This window comes from Hemiscyllium ocellatum, chromosome 28 (assembly GCF_020745735.1).
Source record: "Hemiscyllium ocellatum isolate sHemOce1 chromosome 28, sHemOce1.pat.X.cur, whole genome shotgun sequence".
In the NCBI taxonomy this organism is placed as follows: domain Eukaryota; kingdom Metazoa; phylum Chordata; class Chondrichthyes; order Orectolobiformes; family Hemiscylliidae; genus Hemiscyllium; species Hemiscyllium ocellatum.
This window is the reverse complement of record NC_083428.1, coordinates 27561588-27580549: the sequence shown is the minus strand read 5'-3', so window position 1 is coordinate 27580549 and position 18962 is coordinate 27561588. Positions and strand designations below refer to the sequence as shown.

The 18962-nt window shown below is 38.9% G+C and overlaps 1 protein-coding gene across 1 annotated transcript in view; it reads left to right on the top strand.

The window, feature by feature from the left end:
• Positions 1-18962, top strand: part of LOC132828817 (protein ENL-like) — a 112468-nt gene extending 93506 nt beyond the window's left edge. Inside the window, exons 9-12 of the mRNA XM_060845962.1 lie at positions 655-751; positions 10448-10519; positions 11955-12026; positions 16855-18962. Coding sequence (XP_060701945.1) covers positions 655-751; positions 10448-10519; positions 11955-12026; positions 16855-16983 — 370 coding nt within the window. The 3' untranslated portion in view covers positions 16984-18962. The remainder of the gene's footprint in view (positions 1-654; positions 752-10447; positions 10520-11954; positions 12027-16854) is intronic.

The window sequence follows — 18962 nt, the reverse complement described above, 5'->3', positions numbered from 1 at the left end:
TTCATGTGAACATTTTTGAATAGAATTCCAACAGTCCTTTTTTTAAACTGCTCCTCGTTTTTATTTCATGAATTGTGTGTTATACAAATTTGTTTGCCCATTTTTTGACTCATGCCAAGCATGAATTACATCCCCTCGAAATTAATTACTTGTGTATAAGCCAACCCCCTAATTTCAGCTTTAAAATGGGCTTCAAAACTCAACCTATACATGAGTATATACGGTAATCAAAATGAGGATGAGTATCATCTAAGGCAAAGGGATTTAACAGATGTGAAGAGTAGGTATGGGCATTTCATTTGGTCTAATTAAGGCAGCTTGTTGAGAAATTCAAAAATGGGTGATTTGCCATAGTAGTCAAGGGCAAAGTTTCAGAAGTGAAAACAATTGGATGACCCAGTTGCCAGTGTTCCCATTTGTAGTTAAATTCTTCTGTAGAGGAATACAAATTTTAAAAAAATCTTTTCTCATCTGAGGTATTTATTGTTAATGACATTTCTTCCTTCTAGGGTATTAAATGAGGTAATCTGGTGCAGGAGACAGTCTAGATTATAATCTAGAATTTCAGGCTTTTGTCTCCCAGTACACCAGTACCAGCAATATGTTTTTTTCACTCAGGACTGATCAGTTATATTGTGTTCCTTTTTGTTTCAGATTGAGTTTAAGTGACGACAGTGGAAGTGAAAGTAGCGAGAACTCCAATGTCAACACCCTGGACCAGCCTCAAAAACACATAGCTGCTAATAACAAGGTACTTCTCAACATGTCAGCTTTTTGTGCTATACTATAGATGTTTAAGAGCATAGCTTTGGTTATTTAGTTGTAGGCTTGTTGGAAAATGCACACAGGTAAATTGCTAAAGTATCCAAGAGCAAAGCCTCAGAGGTTCTCATGTTACCTAAGTGCTAGTGTTCCTGTTCTGGTGTTTTAATCTTTTTAACCCTTGAATGACACATAAATAAACTTGTACATAGTAAGTTTATGACACAAAAGCAGTTTCACAAATACGATAAACAAAATAATAAATTAGAATGATATTAATAGATTAATTGAATGGGCAATACTGTGGACAATGGATTTTAATGTGGGTAAATTATAGGTCTATTGCTTTGGAACTAATTTGGACACCAATAGTTTCTAAATGGTGAAAAACTTGAAACAATGGTGGGCCAGAGTGCTTTTGGAGTCCAATTACAGTTATAAGAAATAATCATAAAGCTAATAGAATGCTGGTCTTTGACATACTTAGTTTACTGTGATTCATATCAATATTTTAAAGATCATCTTTAGTTTTGAGAGGATTAAATTTGTACAGGTAAGATCATTAAAATGCTGTGCTTTAGGTATTGCTAGAACACCTCAAGAAATGGCAGTTCATAGGTTGATCTATGTTTGTTTTTACTAATGTCAGAATAGAAAAAACAGTGAACAGCAGCTTGCAGAGCAAGGGGACTGCAGAAATCATGTCTGATGAGATTTGCCCAGCCTTCATCAGGATTTGAATTCTATATACTGACATCAGGGTTAAGAACTTTGGTTTTGAACTTAAAGTTTAATCAATGTTGGTGTCTATTGGCCATCTCATTGAGCCTCTGAGAAAGAGGAGTGTTCTGGCAGTCTTGGTTGGAATCCTGGAAAGTTCTGGAATTTTTCCAAAAGGTCCTTTTTATGGAGCACCAGACACCTACATTGGTGGATGTAAACCTGAGTTCAACAGCCAGAGAAAGAGAGTGTATGATGAGAGCTGAAAAGTAACTGGAGACGAGAGCAAAAAGGACTGTCAGGAATCAATGTTATTTCTCAGGTGCAGGCTCTAAGCCAGTGAGCAGTGAAGCCTGTGCTTGAGTTTGAGTTTCCCCAATCATGAGGTGCTTAAGAAGTCAGGGAAAACCCACTTATCTGGTGGCTAATGAGAGGACTGCAAGAAAGCTCACACTTCAAAGGGCAACAGCAGAATTGAGTTCCTGAAAACTGCAGCACTTTAATTTAGTCCCAAGAACTGAAGGAATTCTCAGGGCCTGAAGAGTAACAAAAGATTTTCTGAAAGGAAGTCAAACTAAAATCAGGTTCATGTGGCGATTTCAGTTTTAAAATATATGTGATCACATTTATTGCTTTTATCCAAGTTAAATATCAGTAACCTAAGATAGTGTTTAGATAGTAGCGTTTTAAACATGGAATCTTGTTACTTTCTTCTTTCAGTGGATAACAGAAATTTCAACTTTATGTTCAGCAGTCTCTGACAGTATGATAACAGTCATATTTTGAAGCTTAGAATACAGGAGGTAGAAGTTATCAACCACATCTGGAGTGTTGTGGACTGTTTTTTGGGCAACGTGCCATTAGAGAAAATGCAATATAGATTTACCAGAGTGAAACCTGGATTCCAAGGCTTAAATTATAAAGAGAGATTATGTAGCTAGGATTTTGCTTCCTGGAATTTCAACAGATAAGGAGTGATTTCATCAAATGTTTCAAGACTTTTTAGGGCAACAGCCAGGGTAGATAGAAAGAGTATACATCCAGTGTTTGAGAGGCTAAGATAATAGAACATAGTCAAAAATTAGAGTTAAACCATATTCAATTAAAAATTAAATAAGTGTTGATCTCATTGAATGGCAGAACAGGCTGGAGGAGCCAAATTCCAATGATACTGTTCCTAAATCGATTTATATTTTACGGTAATTGTTTAATTTATGGGAAAAAGGTATCATTTTTAATGAGTCCTGTGAACCCTGTTGATATAAACCAGTAGCGTGTGCCAGTACTTTTACAAACACAGGCAGATTGCTTCAGACTGTTTCAAGCTGAGTGAGGACCAGCCACTTTGTTAGAGAAATAGAGAACCAAACTTCCTTTCATAACTCCCACACACTCCAGGCAGCTAGTTGGCTGTTCTGAGTGGGCATGTATCAGGCAGGACATGTCTAAAGTTGATTTGTTTTCTAAGTATGGAATTAATGTATTTGTATAACATATCAAATTTGCTGAGACTTTCAATCACATCTGCAGATCCATGCTTTTACCATTAGATGGAGCTTCCCAAGCTCTGCAGGCTGCAGATCCTTCTGCCTTTCCTTACCATTTTGTAGCTAGTTCTCATGATCCAGAATGCACTGCCTGAAAGGGTGGTGGACGCAGATTAAACATTACCTTCCAAAGGGATTTAAAATAGAAAATTACAGGAAGGAACAAAGGAATGGACCAATTGGATAGCTCTTTCAAAGAATCGTTGCAGGCACATTGTGCAAATTGACCTTGGTCTGTATTGCTAGTCTGGCGTGTGATGATAATATTGAAATATAAAAATGATGTATGATTTAAAGAGGAGACTGAATTACATTTTTGTACTTTGCTGTAATTCACTCCCACCCTTAAATCCATTTTACTGAAGAGTGGTTTTGGGTTTAACTCCCTACATACAGTATTATTGGAATCAACTAATATATGAACAATCTTGTACATTTTATGTAAAAAATTTCAGTTTCAAAGTCTGTCATGCAGTTAGATAGGTTCCCTACTCTACAGCACAGACTGTTTTGAAAAGTACAATTATCTGTGTATTTTCCTTTTATCGGGGCCAGTTAATTCTGCAGAGAACTATCCAACAGTATCTCTGTATTTCATTAGTTGTCTGCTGGGTATTGAAATTATGTGCTGGGACATTCTTTACTATGGAGAAAATCATTAATTGATTGTGTGAAAGGAGTTATAACAAAGTAATGACATCAAATGTCCTGGAACTGGAGCCAGAGTCTGGAAGGCTGCATTTACATGACCTCTCACCATGCCTTATAAGTAGTTATGTTTAATTAAACCTGTTAATGTTCACTCACAAGACTGTAGCCTGTACCTTTCTGCAATTGCAGCACCTGAAATATTGAAAGGAAATGAAGATGACTGATTGTCAGAACAAATTTTGAAGTGGCTTTTAAAGAGCCAAGCAGTCATGAAACAAGCAGCCTGTCAGATGTGGAGAGGGAAGATAATTGGAGCAGCAATGTTCAAACAGGATCTGCCTTCACTATAAGGGATACAAAAAATTCTACTGCTACTTGTAAATCAGAGGGCTGAAGGCAAAGCTGAACTTGGTGAAATTATAATCACTGGGAAATGTATACTCAGCAAACCAGTGGAGCTACAGGTTAATAGGTCTCTAGCTCATGATGGACTTCATCTTAGGGTTGTAAAAGAGGTGGCTATTGGGTAGTAGATGCATTGGTGTTAATTTTCCAAAGCTTTGGGGAATTTGGAAGGTTTTATCAGATTGGAAGATGACAATATAAACCCTCCATCAAGGTGCAAGGGAGGCCACAAACAGGAAACGTTGGACCAATTAGCTTGATGTCTGTCATTCACTAAGCAGATTATCACTGGGCACTTTGAGAATATTCTTGGGAAGGGTCAGTATGATTTTGTGAAAATCCTGTTTAACCAATTTGTGGAATTCTTTGAAGGAGTCGCATGAATGTTAGGTAAAAGGGAATTCATTGATATCCTGTACTTGATTTTCCAGAAAGAATTTGAAAAATTTCCACATAAAAGACTATTGTATAGAGTAGGAGATTGTGATGTAGGGGTGAACACATTATCATGTGCAGAAGATTAAGTGGCTGGTAGAAAACCTAGAGAAAGCATAATTGGTTCCTTATCAGAACAGCAGGATGTGACGAGTGGTATTCTGCAGAGAGTCTGTGCTGGGTACTTAACTTTGTATTATTTATATAAAGTACTGAGTTGAAAATAAAAGCATGATGGCTAAATTTACGATGGTACAATAATATATAGGAATTATGAAGATCATATATCAAGGGTGCATACTGATAGATTAAGAGATTGGGAAAAATCTGGCAGATGGAGTAGAATGTGCAAAAATATGAAGTTAAGATTAGATTCCCGACAGTATGGAAACAGGCCATTCGGCCCAACAAGTCCACACCAACCTTCCAAAGAGTAACCCACCCTCTGATGAATGCATCTAACACAATGGGCAGTTCTAGCATGGCCAATTCACCTGGCCTGTTCATCTTTGGGCTATGGGAGGAAACCCATGCAGACATGGGGAAAATGTGCAAACACCACACATGCAATCACCCGAGACTGGAATCGAACCCGGGTCCCTGGAGCTGTGAGGCAGCGGTGCGAACCACTGAGCCACTGTGCCACCCGTTGTTCACTTGGGTGTAAAAAAATAAAGAAAATCATTTACACAGAGAACGACTGAAAAATTCTTAGGTGTATGTGATCTTGTGCACGAGTCACAAATGTACAGATGCAGGTACAGTGGTAATTAAGAAAGCTACTGGATGTTATCCTTTATTTGGACCGCATTTGAACATAAAATTAGAGTTTGTCATAGAATCATAGAGATGTACAGCATGAAACAGACCCTTCGGTCCAACTCATTCATGCTGACTGAATATCCCAACCCAATCTAGTCTCACCTGCCAGCACTCAGCTCATATCCCTTCAAACCCTTCGTATTTGTATACCCATCCAAATGCCTTTTAAATGTTGCAATTGTAATAAATAGCTTTAAATTGAGGGGTGATAGATATAGGATAGATGTCAGTGGTAGTTTCTTTACTCAGAGAGTAGTAAGGGTATGGAATGCTTTGCCTGCAACGGTAGTAGATCGCCAACTTTAAGTGCATTTAAGCCGTCCTTGGACAAACATATGGAGGTACATGGAATAGTGTAGGTTAGATGGGCTTCAGATTGGTATGACTGGTCGGTGCAACATTGCGGGCTGAAGAGCCTGTACTGAGCTGTAATGTTCTATGTTCTAGCCTCCACCACTTCCTCTGGCAGCTCATTGCATACACATACCACCCTCTACGTGAAAAGGTTGCCCTTTAGGTCTCTTTTATATCTTTCCCCTTTCACCCCAAACCTTTGCCTTCTAGTTCTGGACTCCCCCACCCCAAGGAAAAGACTTTGTCAATTTATCCTATCCATTCCCTTCATAATTTTGTAAACCTCTACAAGCTCACCCCTCAGCCTCTGACACTCCAGGGATAACAGCCCCACCCTATTTAACCTCTCCCTGTAGCTCAAATCATCCAACTGTGACAACATCCTTGTAACTCTTTTCTGAACCCTTTCAAGTTTCACAACATCTTTCCGATAGGAAGGAGACCAGAATTGCATGCAGTATTCCAACAGTAGCGTAACCAATGCCCTGTACAGCTGCAACATGACTTCCCAACTCCTGTACTCAATACTCATCAATACTCTGAACGCATACCAAATGCCTTATTCACTATCCTATCTACTTGCAACTCCACTTTCAAGGAGCTATGAACTTGCATTCCAAGGTCTCTTTGTTCAGCAAAACTCCCTAGGACCTTACCATTGAGTGTATAAGTCCTGCTAAGATTTGCTTTCCCAAAATGTAGCACCTCACATTTATCTGAATTAAACTCCATCTGTCACTTCTCAGCCCATTGGCCCATCAGATCAAGATCCCTTGAAGGTAACCTTCTCCGCTGTCCACTACACCAGCAATTTTGGTGTCAATTGCAAACTTACGAATTATACCTCTTATGCTCACATCCAAATCATTTATATAAATGACAAAAATAAGTGGACCCAGCACCGATCCTTGTGGCACTCCACTGGTCACAGACCTCCATTCTGAAAAACAGCCCTTCACCTCCATCCTCTGTCTTCTACCTTTGAGCCAGTTCTGTACCCAAATGGCTAGTTGTTCCTGTATTCCATGAGATCTAACCTTGCTAACCAGTCTCCCATGGGACTCCTGGTGTAACGCCTTACTGAAGTCCACATAGATCACATCTATCACTCATCAATCCTCTTTGTTACTTCTTCAAAAGATTCAATCAAGTTTGTGAGATATGATTTCCCATGCACAAAGCCATGTTGACTATACCTAATCAGTCCTTGCCTATCAAAATACATGTACATCCTGTCCCTCAGGATTCCCTCCAACAACTTGCCCACCACCGACATCATGGTCACTGTCTGTAGTACCCTGGCTTGTCCTTACCACCTTTCTTAAAACAGTGGCACCACGTTGGCTAACCTCCAGTCTTCTGGCACCTCATCTGTGACTATCAATGAGACAAATACTTCAGTAAGAGGCTGAGCAATCACTTCCCTAGCCTCCCACAGAGTTCTAGGGTGCATCTGATCAGGTCCTGGGGATTTATCCACCTTTATGCGTGTCAAAACATCCAGCACTTCCTCCTCTGTAATATGGACATTTTTCAAGATGTCACCATCTATTTCCCTCAATTCTATATCTTCCATGTCCTTTTCCACAGTAAATACTGATGCAAAATACTCGTTTAGTATCTCCCACATTTTCTGCAGCTCCATACAAAGGCTGCCTTGCTGATCTTTGAGGGGCCTTATTCTCTCCCTTGTTACCCTTTTGTCCTTAATGCATTTGTAAAAACCCTTTGGATTCTCCATATCTCTATTTGCGAAAGCTATCTCATATCCCCTTTTAGCCCTCCTGACTTCCCTCCTACTGCCTTTGTACTCTTCAAATGATTCACTCGATCTGTCCTGTTTGTACCTGATATATGCTTCCTTCTTTTTCTTAATCAAACCTTCAATTCCTTTAGTCATCCAGCATTCCCTATACCTATCAGCCTTCCCTTTCACCCTAATAGAAATATACTTGTTACCTCATTTCTGAAGGCTTCCCATTTTCCAGCAGTCCCTTTACTTGCGAACATCTCCCCCCAATCAGCTTTCGAAAGTTCTTGCCTAATACTGTCAAAACTGGCCTTTCTCCAATTTAGAACTTCAACTTTTAGATCTGGTCTATCCTTTTCCATCACTTTTTTTTAAAACTAGTAGAATTATGTGGCTGGCTCCAAAGTGTTCCCCCACTGACATCTCAGTCACTGCCCTGCCTTATTTCCCAAGGCTAGGTCAGGTTTTGCACTTTCCCTAGTAGGTATCTACAGAGATAGTTTGCTGTATTCTTACCTGAACTGAAAGATTGTCTTATGAAGAAAAGTTAGACAGGCTGGGCTTGTTTTCACTCCAGTATAGAAGAGTGAGGAGTGATTTGATTGAATTTTATAAGACTCTGAATGGTGTTGACAAGGTGGATGTTGAAAGAATGTTTCCTGTCGCAGGTAAGTCCACTACTAGGTGCCATGGTTTTGAAATTAAGGGTGATCTTATTAGGTCAGAGCTTAGAGGAATTTGTTTTTGAGGAATGTACAACTTTGGAACTTCTTGCTTCTGAAGGTAGTTGAGACAGGGTTATTGAATATTTTTAAGGTGACTATAGATAGATTCTTGTTTGCAAAACAGTCAAAGATTATTGGGATAGATGGGAATATGGTGCTTAGGCACAACAGCCATAATCTTGTTGAATGGTGGAGCAGGCTTGGAGGGCCAAATGCCCTACTTGCTTAACACATCTGGCTGAGCCTTCCATTATTATTTTTGAGCTGGAAATAAAGGAAAATTGGTTTCAATCCTGAGTATCACATAATATAGGACCAAAGGACCATAGATCATAAGAAATAGGAACAGGAATAGGCCATTCGGCCCCTCAAGCCTGTTCTGGCATTCAGTAGGATCTAGGCTGATCTGATTTCCTCATGTCCACTTTCCTATATTCTCCCCATAATTGTTGATCAAGTATCTACTATCTCAACCTATAATGCACGTAAGGACTCTGCTCCCCACAGCTCACTGCGCAAGAAGTTCCAAAGACACTCAGTCCTTCTGAGAGAAAAGAAATTCCTCCTTATCTCATTCTTAAATTGGCACCCCTTTATCCTGAGATTATGTACCCTGATGCTAGACTCTCCCATGAAGGGAAGCATCCTTTCAGCATTTAACCTGTTAAGCCCTTTATCCAGTATGTTGCAATGAGATTGTCTCTTATTCTTTTAAACTCCAGCAAGTGGTGTCCCAGCCTATTTACTTTTGCTCGTATGACAGTCCGTCTACACACAGAATTTTCCTCATTAACCTTTTCTGAACTGCCTGCAGTGAAAATATATTTTTCCTTAAGGAGATCAAAACTGCTCAGAGTACTATAAATGTGGTCCCTCTGCCACCTTGTAAAGTTGTAGTAAGATTTCTTCACTTTCATTCATATGTGGGGCATGGGTGTTGCTGGCTGGGCCAGCATTTATTGTCCATTCCGAGTTGCCTCTGAGAAGGTGTTGGTGAGCTGTCTTCTTTAACTGCTGCTGTTCGTGTGCTGTAGGTAAACGCACAGTGCTGTCAGGAAGGGAATTCCATCAGACAATGGAACATTCACACCAACTGGGGCTGAAACTGGATTATGAAATAATTCACATCTTCAGCTTGTATATGACATGCCTTTCTCAGATCTCCATTGGTCTTTCTCAGACATGGTCTTTCTCGCCGGTACATTTCCTTCCTCCGATTATGAACCTTTCTATCTTGGACTCGGAAGGTTGTGAACCTAAGCTTCACTTGAGCAAGAATTTAGTCAGACAGTGCTGAGGGAACGCTGGACTGGCATGAGTCATGATTTTGGATGAGGTTTTAAACCAAGTGCCAAATCAAGCATCATCATGACACATGTATCTGCAATACCAATGGAAGAAGTACAGGGATTTGCTTTGATTTCTGGACCAGAAGTCTTCACCAAAATAATAAAAAAAACAAATGTTGACCAGTTGGCCTCATCACTTTTAAGGAGGTGGTGATAGTGATATTATCACTAGGCGAGTAATCCAGAGCATTAGGTCCACGTTCTGGGAACATGCGTTGAATTCCAACATTTGAATTCAGTAAAAATCTGGATACTATTTTTCTATACATTATTTCTATCCCTTTGAATTGGCAGGAAATCAACAGTGTTTACCAGTAGGAATGCTCATAACCTTGATAGCCAACGTTAGAGGCATTGGTTTAGCATAGAATCTCCCTGTTCCATTTTTCTTAATTGCTGAGCATCTATGCTGAAAGTATGTTGTTGTGATAGAACCACTGGATTGGGGCTGTCGAAGGTCAAGTATTCTCTGTAAAAGAGGAGGAATCAGCATAGGGCAATCTTGTGTCCTTTGGAGGCTGTTCAACAGTAGCAGAGCTTAACAAACCAAAGTAGATCAATTCCTAACTCCCAACAAAGTCCCAAGTTATCAGGATTAGGTGAAGTTGAAGCTGTAATCAGATCAGCCATGATCTTGTTAAAAGATGGAGCAGGACCAAGGGGCTGATTGTCCCTTCTGATCCTACATCCTATTTGTTTTGTCTATCCATTGAGCCGGTTGTCCTCTTTGCTTTTAACTGCAGATGTAATGGTGTGCTGAAATAAAATGAAATACTTTAAAATTGAGGAACTATGCAGATAACTAATATGTTAAAATATATTTGCGAAATGGAAGTGAATATTGTTCTGTAAATAGTTGCTATAGAAAAAGAATCCTTTTAGAACAGCGAATTGATTTATGAATATTTATATTCATCTCTATTACAGACATCTGGCAGAAAAAGTCCTGAAAACTGTGAAAAACCTGAAAAGCTTTTTAAAAAAGGATTGCAAGACAAGGTAAACAATTTTCAAGGAATTTCATTGATAATTAGCTACCTTCTGCAGTAGCTTTGTATAAAATGTTTTGTTTTATTTTTATTCCAATATTGTCAGACTTGATTGCAGGTGCTTTTTAATGATACTACCATCTATACAAATTTTAGTTACAGTTTATTTAATGAATGATATCCATACCGAGTGTGGACATAAAGTAACAAAGACTTGTGTGGTGCATTTTCAGAATGAATTTGATGTCGAATTAATTAGGAAGGACGTTTATGGCTATTCATGGCTTCCCCCTGATGTTGGAGTCCAGGGGGCACAATTTAAAAATGAGGGGCATGCCATTATCCTTCAAGAGGAGGAGAAGGACTTTTATGTAAAGGGAGATGAATCTTTGGAATTCTGTACCAAAGGGAGCTGTGGAAGCTCGGTCTTTGGGTGTTTACAGATTGAACAATTTTCAAATATCAGTAGGCATGAACGATTATGGGGGATAGTGTGGGTAAAAGACAAGGGAGTGTTTGATCAGTCACAATTGTGTTGAATGGAGGAGCAAGCTTGATTTGGTGAATGCCTGCGTCTGTTCCTATCCTAGTCCTAGCCTTATTGTAGCTCGAGAGAGCTGTCTCCTCTGTGCCACTTCTCTTTAATGAATCCAATCAGGTGACTGGATATCTGAACTGGCCAAAGTTAATGGGAGTGACACATTCCATAAAAATGGCCCAAGGCATGAAAATAATGGAAAGCTGATTCCTTATTGGTTCAGAAAACTTTAGCTGTTATATGCCTATATTCCAATATCTTTTATGTAATATAGGCAGATTAGGAGTTTTGGGATCCTGGCATGCTCAAGTGACTGTCTTAAAGGGAATTAATGTGTTTTATTAATTGCATTTGCAAGGATATTATGTTTGAATGTAAATGGGTTTTTATTTATTTTCTTTTCCCAATAATCGGCTTCCTTAGTTTAGTTTTGTGCAACTGTTTTATGAGCAGTATTATAAGAACTGGTGACAATATAATTTCCTTTGAGGTTTCCAAGAGCCCAAATTATTGCTGTTGAGGATTAATTCAAGAAGGGCACCAAAAACTGGTGCAGTGATACTGGGGGCATTTTTTTCTTGCACATCAGTACCCCCAAAATTCATCATATTTACCAGCCCTTCACAAAGCTGGACATACTGACTTTAGAACATAGACTGTCATGGAGCTGCATCATCGCAGCGCAATCTAACTGGAGCAGGGACAGCTCTAGCTGCTGTAGCAATGGCAGAGTCTGCCTAGTGAGAGTTACAGTTTTTTACCTGGCGTCAGAGAAGAGGATATTAGGAGGGGAACACAGGAGAGGTTTTCAGGAGAAATTTGTGGAGAAGAGGAAAGTGGAGAAGCAGGAGTGTTCTCCCACATCCTGCCAAGGTAAAAACTCTAATATTCACTTTCCTTTCTGCAGTCATATACAGAAGAGTTGGTAGATCTGCACCGCAGGTTGATGGCATTACGAGAACGCAATGTGTTACAACAGGTAAATTATAAATGCACCCTTGTAAAGCACGTACCAACTTTTTTTAATTTGATAGTATTGCTCCTTTAAGTGCTCAGATGATTTTAATTAAAATCACAATATGTGTCGTATAATTTTAAATCTGGTTGCATGCTCTTTAAGCAAAATTTAAATTTTTTTCCCCTTCTGCAAAAGTACCAGTTGAGTAATCTAAATTTGTGATCTGGCTCCCCATCAAAGCATTTGCAATCTTGGCAAGCTTTAAACACTTTTTCCATACTTTTGAATCTATTTTATGGATCTATCTTTGATTTGATTTTTACCAGGCTGATTCCATGTGGGGAAATATGATAGAGTCATTATGAAATGGAAGGAGTCCATGCTGGCTTCCTGTGAAGCAGCAGTAGTTCCATTTCCTGCTTTATCCCTGGAACCCTTCGCGTTTATTTCCCTCAGCTGCCCAACTTGTTTCCTCATTGAAATTATTGATCTTCTTTGCTTCCATCACTCTCATGTATGTGTGCATATATGGTAGTTTCTCAGAACCAGGATGCTTTAAGATGTAGGAGCAGAAGTAGTCCATTCAGCCCATCAAATCTGCTGTGCTATTCAGTGAGATCATGGCTGATCATATAACACTCAACTCCATTTTCTATGTTTTCCCTTAAACTCTTGGGTCCCTTTCTGATCAAAAATCTGTACACCCCAGCCTTGAATTTACTTAAATGACCCAGCCTTGACAGCCGTATGCATCAAGTAATTTCATAGATTCACTAGCCTCTGAAAGAAGAAATTCCTCCTCAAATCTGTCTTAAATCTGTGACCTTTTATTCTGAGATCATGCCGTGTGGTCCTTGACTCTCACCCACAAGGGGAAGCAACCTCTCCACATCTACCCTGTTAAATTCCCTATGAATCTTGTTTATTTCAATAGGGTCACCTCTCATTCTTCTAAAATGCAATGAGAACAGATCTAACCTACGCAACCTCTCCTCATAAAACAGTCCAGTCTCCCAATTTCAGCCATGTGAACTTTCTGTGGCTCTAATGTTAGTAAATGTTTCCTTAGGTAAGGGGCCCAAAACTGATCAAAGTATTCCAGCTGTAGTCCGAATAGAACCTTAAATAATTTTAGCCAGATCTCCCTACTTTTACACATCATTCACTTTGGAATGCAGGCTGCCATTTTACTTGCCTTCACTATTAGCCACTAAAATTAGGTGCCAGCGCATGTCAAAAGCCTTCACTTGAGTTTTTATCTTGGGAATCTTATTGTTCTGCTGCAATCACCTGGTCTGGTTTTGTTGACTGATAATTAGCATGTTTAGCTGTGTGACGATAAAGTTTCCATGGCCACCAAATCCTGAAGTGGGTCTTGATCCCAGTGCTTTTGGCCCACAGGTAAATACACTAACTCTGCTACAAGATCTCCTCAAAACCCTGTCTGCTCTGATTTTCCAGATTTATTGCTTTAAAAAATTATTTCTCATATCCCACCTACTTCTCTTATGCAAATCCTTAAGTCTGTGTCTCCTGGTCCTTGTACCATGTGAAGAAAATCAGATACATGGAGTTGTGATCTTCAAATGTAACCACTCATATATAATCAAAACTCCTCCAGCAAACTTTTAAAAGTGTAACATTTAAAATTAGACATCCAGTTGACTTCAGCTAAAAGAATCAAATGTCTTGTGACCTACTGATAATGTTCCAACCTCTAAAATAGAAAGTCTGGGTTCAAGTCCCACCTGCCCTAGAGGCGATTTAAAAAAATGATCAAATTCAGTTTGGTTCTGTAGGAAAGTACTAATGAATACTGAAACAGTAGAATAAACAGCAGAAAACTATATAATTAATTCACTCATTGTTTCTTAGCTGTTGACAAATTAGAGTTGGCAAGTAACAGGAAATAACCAATCCATTGCTGCAACGTTTCAGTGGTTTGTTTGACTTGCCATCATGAAATCTTTGTCCAACTGAAAATCCATCTGCAGAAGTAATGCTTGTAGCATGCAAAAAGTAAACAATTTTGATTAAAGTGCTTAATTTTAACCCTCAGATTTGCCTGCAATTTGTTACACATTTACAGAAAATGTTTCCTCAGAGAGTTGAACCACTGAGTAGGCAGTTTGGAGTCCTTTGCAATTCAATTAACATGAGTGTCGTGCTTGGAAATGGATGCCATCAATCTGCACTGCCCAAAATTCTGCTTCTGTTCTTACTCAGATTATGTGGTTCTCAGCCATATGGCGACATAATTAACTTTATACTGTCCTGTTTCTGCATTTCTGCAGCAATTGTAACTTTAAATATAAATCTGAAGTTGCAGGACTTTAAATGGAATTGGTTCTTTTCCACATTTATCCTGTTACTATTTTCACATTTTCCTCTTTCTGTCTCTCGCTTTCACCTGGTACTATCAAAACCCTAATTTGGACTCCTTACCGCATGACTTGATTTCTGAATTTATTTCTATTAGGCCTCAGTCTTCAAGAAATTATGAATTATTCAAAGTGCTGCAGCAGCTTCCCACTTTCCAAGCCACAGTGCACTTAATTTAAGTTTCCTGGAATTGAGAAGCGAGAATTTAACCTCAATATAATTTTGTGTTTCACCAAGCATGGCATCAGGAGCCCCCTATCAAAACTGGACCTAAGGGGAAGGCACTCTACTGATTGGAGTCATATCTAGCACAAAGGAAGAAGGTAGTGGTTATAGGTGCTCAGTCATCTCAGTCCAGGATATCTCTCCAGTTCCTCAGGGTAGTGTTCGAGACCTGACCATCTTCAGCAGTTTCAATAATGACCTTGTTTTCAATCACAAGGCCAAAATGTCAATATTCACGAATGACTGCTCAATATTCACGAATGACTGCACAATATTCAGATCTAGTCATGATTCAGGCTTGGGCCACTAGGTGGTAAGTAATATTTGTGTCACACAAGTGCCAGATAATGACCATCTCAAAGAAGAGAGAATCCAGTTGTTTGCCTTGGCATTACCATTGTTCAGTTCTCCACTTGTAACATTTTGGGGCTTACCATTGACCAGAAACTGAACAGGAACAGCCATATAAATACAAGAGCAGGGTCAGAGGCTACCAAGTCTGCAGTGACTAACTTAACTCCTGATCCCTCAGAGCACATCCACCATCTACAAGGTACAAGTGAGGTGTGTGCTGGAATACTCTTCACTTTCCTGAATGAGCACAGCTCCAATAATACTCAGATGCTTAACATCATCCAGGTTTAAGAATGATTGACATTCTATCTGAAATCTTGGAAATTCACTTGCTTGACCAATAACACATAGTGACAGCAGTGAGCACCATCTACAAGACTCACTGAGGGACTTCCCAAACCTGCAACCTCAAGTACCTCTTAGGACAATGGCAGTGGATACAATAGGAATATAAAAATCTGCAGGTTCTCCTCCAAGCCACACATCATCCTGACTTGGACGATATTGCCATTCATTTGCTATTGCTGGGTTGAAATCCTGGAACTCCCTCCCTGACAACGCTGTAGATATATCTGCAGCACCTAGACTGCAGCTGTTCAAGAAGACAGGTCACCATTGTCCTCTTAAGGGCAATTAAGGACAGGCCATAAATATAAATCATCATGTGAATAAATGGAGTCAATTTGAAATCATTTTGGGGTGGTATCAACCGTGGCTCATTGGTGGAGCTTTCATCTCTGAGTCAAATGGATTGGAGGTTCAAACATATATTCAAGACTGCCACTTTGTTGAGAGAGTACTACATTTTGAATATTGGTGGTAAAATAAGGTTCTAACTATTCCAAAGCTTAAATGACATTATTCAAAAGCTAAGTAAATATCTGGAACAACATTTGTCTCTAATATGCATTATAATGCAGATTATCTGGTTATCAGCTCTTTGCTGGATGTGGGGCTTGTGAAAGTTGGCTACCATGTTTCCCTACGTTACAATAGTACTTAATTTTTAAAAAATTTATATATTAATGAGATGTTGACATTGCTGGCTAAGTCAGTACTTCTTGTCCGTCAGCTAATAACCAACCATATTGCTGTGGGTCTGTTCACATATAGGCCAGACCAGATAGATAGCAGATTTTCTTTCCTTAATGGACGTTAAAGAACCAGATGGGTTTTTACAACAATCATTACATGTTTGGCATGAGGCTAGCTTTTAATTCCAGAGTTCACTGAATTCAGTCTTACCATCTGGTGTGGTGGGTTTGGAAGCCTTGTCAGAAGATTAGACTGGGTTTATGGATTACTAGTCCAATGATATTACTGTTACACTACAGTCACCCCTTATTATATGTAAAACTGCTAAAATGTCCCAAAGTCATGAAAAGGACAATATAAATCAAGTTATTTCTAACAGTGAAAAGCAAATTGGTTCCCGTTGAAGTTAAACTTTTGCATGGTTCTCCTTTTCTCATCAACTCCTCTTAAGTCATTAGCTTATTGTATAGTAAATGGAAAATGTGTTTTAAATTAATGATTTTGAGTGGATGGAAGAGTTTAGTAGCTGTTACTGAAACTGGGGAGTAAATTTTGTAAATGAAAAATACATTACTTAAATATACAAGTGTGTGGTACTGAAGCATTTATCCAATTGAAGTTATACATTAATTTGTTTCACAATCAACCAATATTACTATTCTTCCCACAGAATGAAATAATCTCTTTGCGGTTAAACATTACTATCAGCACCAAGTACTGTGCTGCATTTTTGCTGTATTGTCCATTGTGTACCTTCAATGATTTTCCATCAAAGTTGACTTGGGTAAGAATCTAAAGATTTGATCGGAATTTCTGAACTTTGTTTCAAGCGGTCTTTGTTTTCCTTCTACAGATAGTAAACCTGATTGAAGAAACAGGACATTTCAATGTCACAAACACAACCTTTGACTTTGACCTTTTCTCACTGGATGAAACCACCGTCCGTAAGCTACAGAGTTACTTAGAGGCTACAGCCACATGACAAGACTTGGGCTTTCAATGCAGACTGTAGTATTTTTAAATAAAACTAAGACATTGGACTTCAAACCCTGTATGATGGAAGGCGCAACCTAGGAGATGAGTGGCAATGTTACTGAATATTGAATACTTTGTCTCAAAACTGAGGCCCAACTTAAAACCATCACTGCGTGGGATTAAGAAAGTCATTGTCAAAACGTAAATTTTCTCACCATTTATCAATGCCCTGAAAGCATAGCTATTCTACTAGGTCAGGAGCAAAGAAAAAGGAAGAATAGTGAGTGACTTTCTCCTCCAAGAGGTGCTCACCTCTACGTCCTACCAGAGGAACAAGAAAGAAGTGTTTTTAAAGAAATATTTGATGGGACTTTTGTTTTAGTTTTTAGTGAACGTGTGAAATTTTACCTGAAGACAATAGAATTAATGTATATATTCTGCAAGAACAAATGAGCTACATCCCTGATGTGAACCGAAGAATTCTGTGGTTTCTAATAAAATGCCAAATGATACAATTTTACTGTGGAAATAAAATTCTGTAAAGTGCTAGGCACATTACTGAACTTGGTTTCACTAATGTGGTCTCAGAATCCAGTACAGATCTATTGCATTGTATATTATCTAAAGAATATATATTTTTGAACCCTTTGAGTACTGACTATCCTTTCCCACTTCCATAATATGTGCACATTTTTAACACATTTATTTTAAATAATATCTAATTAAGCAATTTTTAAAACTTGCTACACAGAAAGGCACCAAAATTCAAAGAATTTTACAACGCAAGAGACCACTTGTCCTACCCTTCCTAGACCTAGCCTGTGAAGACATTTCATTCATCTGCTGTTAAACCATACCATCCTTTTTCCTTTAGGTTACAGGTCTATTTCCCTGCCACAATTTGCTAATTCTTATTTACCTAACATTTGTCAACAAGCTGATGTGGAATCTTATTGTTGTCTTTTGCTGATCCATAAACACTCCATCTGCATTTTGTTTCACTATAATTTTTCCTCTAAAGAACTGTTACTCATGCATTTACTTTTGCATATACCAAGTGAGGTGATTGGTAAATCTGTCATAGTAGAATGTTGCAAAGAGATATCAATAAAAGTGCAAATTTAGAGTTCAATGTGGGAACGTTTGACGTCATCCATTTTGAACCTAAGAATTCTCTAAATGTTGTGAATCCGTGACTGATGGATGTAAAGGGATCGCAATATCAAAAATCTTTACAAGCTAAGGGACAAGTATATCGTCAGAAGTAGGTTCCATGGTATTATTTCAAATCGTGTCAGTATTGCTATAGATAAAGCATAGCAGTAGCTCCAGAATTTCTGGAGCTGGACAGGGCATACTGCATTTACAAAGGGGTTTCAATTCTTTTCAGCAATGTTCTGAAATTCTAATCCAAAGCCTTACACAGTGGGAATAATCAGGCTAACATCTCCAGACAAGTCATACCTTTATACTGAAAAAGGACGTTAGCACATCTTGCACCATTTGGTATCTCGTGTTAGCCCTTTTGAAGCCTGAGTAAATGCTACATTACCCAAATCAGAGGCTGCGGTGAAAACGAAATATCATTTGGGCTTTTGAATGGCCTTGCCTTTGAAGGGCAGACTGGTTATAGGGATGATGGGGTTGGTGGGGAGGGTAGTGCAATAAGATTACTGCTCATATTTTTTGTATCTAGGCTGGCAAGAGTCACAGAAATTCCAGGCCATTATTCCAGTGCACTGGATGGATGTGAGGCTGAAGGTTATGTCCTGTACTGAAATCATCAGATTTCCTCTTGTATTGAAGCTGAATCCTCTCTTGGGATCTGGTAAGATAATGGAGTTGTAAGCACTGGGTCCTTTCAGAGACAGATCAAAGCACTACTTTGTTGTTTTTGTTGGGATTGCTGCAATTACATTGGAAACTTTTATAATCTGTTGTTACATGTACCTGTACTGAGGCTATTGATACTATTTTCCCTGTACT